The sequence below is a fragment of the Glycine max genome, chromosome 11 (genome assembly GCF_000004515.6).
Source record: "Glycine max cultivar Williams 82 chromosome 11, Glycine_max_v4.0, whole genome shotgun sequence".
Taxonomy (NCBI): domain Eukaryota; kingdom Viridiplantae; phylum Streptophyta; class Magnoliopsida; order Fabales; family Fabaceae; genus Glycine; species Glycine max.
This window is the reverse complement of record NC_038247.2, coordinates 14207063-14213121: the sequence shown is the minus strand read 5'-3', so window position 1 is coordinate 14213121 and position 6059 is coordinate 14207063. Positions and strand designations below refer to the sequence as shown.

At 32.6% G+C, this 6059-nt stretch overlaps 1 protein-coding gene across 1 annotated transcript; it reads right to left on the bottom strand.

Annotated features, from left to right (window-relative positions):
* Positions 1-2992: 2992 nt before the first annotated feature.
* LOC102667813 (agamous-like MADS-box protein AGL80) lies at positions 2993-4875 on the bottom strand. The gene is made up of 3 exons (XM_006591527.2): positions 4797-4875; positions 4113-4652; positions 2993-3171 (listed from the first exon to the last, which is right to left on the bottom strand). The coding sequence occupies exons 1-3, from the start codon at positions 4873-4875 to the stop codon at positions 2993-2995; spliced, it is 798 nt and encodes a 265-aa protein (XP_006591590.2).
* Between the last annotated feature and the right edge of the window lie 1184 nt (positions 4876-6059).

The following is a 6059-nucleotide window of genomic DNA, read 5'->3' as shown; positions in this document are numbered from 1 at the left end:
GGAAAACCCTTCGCCTTGTAGCCTTTTAATTTCTCGCAGAAACCCAGAACTGTCTCGGTAAAACTATGATCCCAGTTTTGTTAACCATTGGATTTTCATGAAATTTGGATATGTTGTTTGAAATTCAATTTCCCACATTTCCACCGTTGGGATTTGCGAGATAATATTCGAGGAGGGAGAAAAAGGAATCGCATGAAGACAGTACAAGTGGAGGTTTCAATCTCTTCTCCGTCTCTCTGACGTTTGGGAATTCTATCAGAGCAGTCGGAGGAATAACTGAAGGAATCTCAGAGAACCGCTAGATATGCTGTTATCGCTGGCTGAAGACACATGAGTCCGCTCAGAGATAAGGGATGAGTTATTCACAATTGGGGATTAGTGAGAACATGTGTAGGGATCCTTAGAGATATCAATTGGAATGAGTTTTGGGGTGTTTTTGCAATTTTCATTTTATCCTTATAATTATTACAGTGAATTATATATGTTTGACAGACCAATGGTTGTGAAATTGATATGCTATTGTATTGAGCGCGAACCCTATAAATTATTTTAGAATTTGTGCATTGAAAGCTTACTTTGATATTTGTGATTCAATATGATGTATGCTAGCTTATATATATAGAGGTAGTTATTTATATTAATAATTTATGTAAATAATATTGTAGAGTGTTATAGTATGATTCCAAAAATTATTAAGTGTTGGAGTTTGAGAATATTATGGTTAAATTTGATGAACATGTGTGTGTTGTACCTTATGAATATCATTAGGAATGTTATGAGATGATTGATGTGATGTTAAAGTGGGGACATGATATTCGATTGTGAATAAGTGGATGTGTTTAACACTTGGTGTTACATTAATTATATTGTGAGCTATGAATTATACAATAACCCGACTAGTGTTAAAGAGAAAGTGTAGGTTCCTAGTTAGGAACCGGTGTTAAATTGTAGCGCAATTGTGTTAAACATGTTTGAAACTTGAGTGTGAGGTCATGGTATTATATAATTCATGAGCAGTGTTTATAAATGAAATATGTGATGAATTATGGAATAATATGTTGCCTTGAGATTATAATATTGTTATTGAGATTGAGTAAAAGTGTAAATTAGAACATGTGTTGAATTGTGAGATACGTGAAAACATGTGATGATGGATTGTGACATTATGAGATGTGACATTGTGAATGAGTTTTGATTGTAAATAAGTGTGTGATTAACTCTTGATGTGACATTATTTGTGTTGTAAGCTATGAATTGTACAATAACCCGACCAGTGTTATCTTGAGAAAAGTGTAAATGCGCAATGTTAAAGAGAAAGTGTAGGTTTCCTATTTAGGAACCAGTGTTAAAGAGAAAGTGTAGGCTTCCTATTTAGGAACCAGTGTTAAATTGTAGCGCAATATGTTGTACATGTTTAACACATGAGTGTGAGGTCATGGGTATTGTATAATTCACGAGCAGTGTTTGTGTGCTAAAATGATTTTAGGGGTTGGACCTGAATCAGGAGGGAGAGGCCCTGACGGACTCTTCGGAGTGTAGGCCTTGGGGGTCATCGGGTTTGAGTGCTCCTTTAAGCCTATGCTGATCCCATATGGTTGGAGCATTCTTGCAAAACATCGTGACCCTGACTGGTCTCCCTATGATCTTACTTAGTGAGAGTGACCTGACAAACTCATTGTGTGGTGTGTCTTGTTATGTACTCCTAAGCGCCCCTGGGTGGTTTTTCACTGACATGGTACCACATTGCATATAGGCTTGAGTCTTAGCATAACTGTCTCATGTGCTTGCTAATTGTTTATTATGAAAATGATGTGTTATTATGTCTTGATCAGAGCGTGTGATTCTTGTGTAATGTGATTGATGATTGAAAAGTGAACTTTGAATGACAAAGTGGTGGAATTACGTGTAACTAAGTTTTATTTGGTTTATATGATATGTATATCTAGTTATCTTGTTTCTCTATTAGTTAGGAATGTGATAACTTACTCCCTGTGTGTTGTTTGTGTTTGGATCCTGTGATGATCTTGAACTTTGTGTTCGGGGGAGCAGATGACTAGGTGAATTGCTTTAAGGAACCATGTGCTGAAGGATGTCGGGACACAACGCTCTGATAGGATGTGGCATTGGGGTATATGATTTTATAGACGGCCTTGTTTAAGCCGAAGTGAATTTATTATTTATTTAGAAGAGTTTTATGATGATGTTTGAAAGGTGAATGTGAGCATACTACCCTCTTGAAAGGCTTGTATTTAAATATATTTTAAAAACTTGAATTAAGTTTAATTTTTTTTAATTATTTCTTTTATTATTAGTACATATATGTGTGGGGTAGAGGGTGTCACAAGATGTGCATTATAATTCATTCAAGGTATGATAATGTATACTACTGACATTCTGCACATATGAAAGACAGTATAATCCTTAAAATATAGCCACAAAGTTTCAATTTTATTTGGTATTATTCTTGTGTCTAAGCATGGACACAGTTAAAGACAAAAATACATGACAATAAAAAATAGAACAGTTCCAACAAGAGAGATAATTGAAACCCTGCCATGAAGCTAAGCATCACCTTTTTCAAGGGATGAATTGGTTAAGCCAACCGCTCTCATCAATAACATCTTCCAATGTTCAAATAAACCCAATACTCACCAACAACATTGATGTTGTCATTAGACCAATTCAAATTTGGCATCACATCCATATTGTCCACGAGTGCTTGCTCTCTTTCAGTCATGGTTTCTCCTCCATTTTCAATAGCTGGTGTCACCTCTTGGACTTAGAGCATTTCAATTTTCTTCGTAATCTCCTCCAATTTTTTATCAACCAAGAATGTGATATTATTCAAATCAATAATGTTGTCATTGTCAGTGTTGTTCCCATCATCAAAGTATTGACACATGAAAAGGCCAATTTCCTTCTTCCTGTTTTCATTCCTCAGTTTCTTCAGCTGCCCCTGGGCTTTGATTATGTTTCTTTTTTAATGGTTCTCTTAACATAACATTCTCTTGCTTATTGCCAATTCAAAAACTCCCCTAAACCTAGAAATGACACTATCCACTCTCTGGTCATATGGCCAAACCTCAGCCTTAGGTTCATCTGGAGTATAAATGATAGCACACGCTTGAATGTCACAAAGAGTAGTGATTTCACCAACCTTTTTGAGCAAACCTGTTGAGAAACATTGCAGTCCATAAGGATAAAGGATCAAAAGTGAGAAATGGTTAGAAATTAAAATTTTATGAAAAGATAAATATGCATGCTACAAGATAAATAATTATTATATTTCCTTCTCATGAATGGCAGGTGATGATTACATTGTTTTGATTTAGTTTTTAAGTAAGTACACGACTGAAAGAGTGGTGATATTTGAACACTCATTATCTACAAACACTCCATCAATACCTTGATTTCTCTCTATTTTCCTCTTTCAGTCACATAATATCACCAATCTTATCAATCATTTATCTTATTTTCTTCTTATTTCTCTCTATTTTCCTCTTTCAGTCACATATTATTTGGAATACACAAATTTTGTTTCTTCCATGGGTGGAAAAGTTGTTAGCTTTAGGAACTATTTTTCTACTCAAAAGTATATAGATGAAAACTACCAGTTTTAAAAGTTATAGACGAAAACCAAAAGGCTTAATAAATATGTTTTTAGTCCCTCATATTAAAAATTATATTTTTTACTCCCCAAATATGAAGTTTGGGTAAATCCATTCTATGTAAAATAAGAGATAAATAAATCGAAATTTCATGGCCTTATTGATATGACTAGGAAAAAAACTTATTACCTAAAAATTCAAAATATTTTGTGGATTGGTATGAATTTTTGACCATCACAACTTTTTCGGAAATGTTTCTTTTAATTCATCACGCAGCAAAAAACCATGATAAATTGTGCATCAAAACCACAAAATCTTTAAGCTCATATCTAGCATATTAGCTTGTGCATCAAGTTCTCCCAGCACAATTAGTTTCTTAACAAAATGCCAAGGACTAAAATTGAGTACCTACTCCATCTTGTATTTTCTAATAAAGAATATGAAAGTAAATAAATTCATACCTGCATCACAAATTTTAAGGGATGAATTGGTTAAGACATTAACATCTTCCAATCTTCACATCAATCCCATCCCCATCACCATCATCGATGTTGTCATTAGACCAATTCAGATTTGGCATGGCATCCACATTGGCCACAAGTGTTTGCTCTCCTTCAGTCATGGTTTCTCCTCCATTTTCAATAGCTGGTGTCACCTCTTGGACTTGGAGAATTTCATTTTTCTTTGTAATCTCCAATTTTTTATTAGCCAACAATGTGATATCATTCTGATCAATAATGTTTGCATTGTCAAGGTTGTTCCAACTAGCAAAGTATTGACACATGAAAAGGCCAATCTCCTTCTTCTTGATTTCATTCATCAATTTTCCCTGAGCTTTCATTATGTTTCTTTTCAAAAGGTTCTCCTGACACAACATTCTCTTGCTTTGTGCCAATTCAGAAACTCCCCTAAACCTGGAAATCACACTTTCTAGTCCCTGGTTAGATGGCCAAACCTTAGGCTCAGGTTCATCCAGAGTATAAATGATAGCACATGCTCGAATGTCAGAAAGGGTAGTGATTTCATCAACCTTCTTGAGAAAACCTGTTGAGAAACATAGCAATCTATAAGGATAATTGATCGAAATTAGAAATGATTAGGAATTGAAATTTTATGAAAAGATAAATATGCATGATACAAAGCTAGCTAATAAAGCATATAGTTAAAATAAATTGGAAGAGAAAGAACCATTTTTTCTTTTCTTGAACGTTGTTTTCCTCTTTAGGGGGTTGTTTATGTATGTATGGCGAAGCTTCTTTCTAGCCATGACAGTCACTAGAAAAGAACAGTTAAGAAATGAGAAGAAGGAATTTCTGAAATGCTACTTTGATGTGTATTTCTCATGTTTGTTGTGTTGTTTATATAATTCTTTTTAAGATGTAACTAGACTTAGTTTAGGAAAAGTATTGGTAGAGACATTTAGTCATTTGAGATTTTGAGGTGTATTAACATAAAAATGGTGATTAAATTCATGTATAATAAATAATTAGAGGGAGTTTATAGTAAAATATTTAAATGTTACTTTGATGTGATTTTCTCCTTCTTGATGTTGTTTTGTATACATAACCTCTTTTTAAGATGAAACTAGGTTGAATTCAGGGAAAGTACTGTTAGAGACATTTGGTATATAGAATTTTTCGTGTTATCTGAGTTGTATTAGCTTAAAATTTGGTAACTAAATTGTGTTACAATAAAATAATTTTTAATTGGCTTTCCATATATGGGAGATAAAGGAAATGACAATTTCATTCAGATAACAAAATTAATATTTGTTTTATTCTTTATCTGTCTATTTAAGAAGATAATGTACAAATTAAAAATATAATTAATATTTTATTAATTTATCAGTTCATGTAATACTTTAATTATTATTATTATTTCCTTGTCATTATTTAATGATTACATACATTTTTTGACTTAGTTCTTACATGAGTACATAAGTGAAAGAGTGGTGATATTTGAACACTAATCTTATTAATCATTTATCACCAATTTTATCAATCATTTATCTCTCTTGTCTTCCTATTTCTTTCAATGTATATACACCCTTTGGGTTATCAAGAATTATTTCCCTAATTAAAAGTATAATAATCAATAGTTGTATTAATATTTATTAAATAGTACTCATATTATTTGGAATGCACAAATTTTTTCCATAGGTGGAAAAGGTGTTAGCCTTAGGAACTATTTTTTTTCTTTCCAAAAGTATATAGATGAAAAACTAGTGGTTTTAAAAGTTACAAACAAAAGCCAAAAGGCTTAATAAATATGTTTTTAGTCACTCAAATTTGGATATGTTGTTTTTAGTCCATCATATTAAAAATTATATTTTTTACTCCTCAAATATGAGAAATGTTTTTTTTTTTTGGTTCATCATGAGGCCAAAAAACACCAGAAAATTGTGCATCGAAACCACTAAATATAAGTCAAGAAGAATTGAAAAACATTCTT

Bases quoted from the DNA above. Each gene is read 5' to 3' on its own strand.
- LOC102667813 (XM_006591527.2), bottom strand. From the start codon at position 4,875: ATGGCTAGAAAGAAGCTTCGCCATACATACATAAACAACCCCCTAAAG. The intron at 4,653-4,796 runs GTTCTTTCTCTT...GTTTCTCAACAG, and splicing joins GTTCAAGAAAAGAAAAAATG to GTTTTCTCAAGAAGGTTGAT. The intron at 3,172-4,112 runs GTTAATGTCTTA...GTTTCTCAACAG, and splicing joins TGATGTGAAGATTGGAAGAT to GTTTGCTCAAAAAGGTTGGT.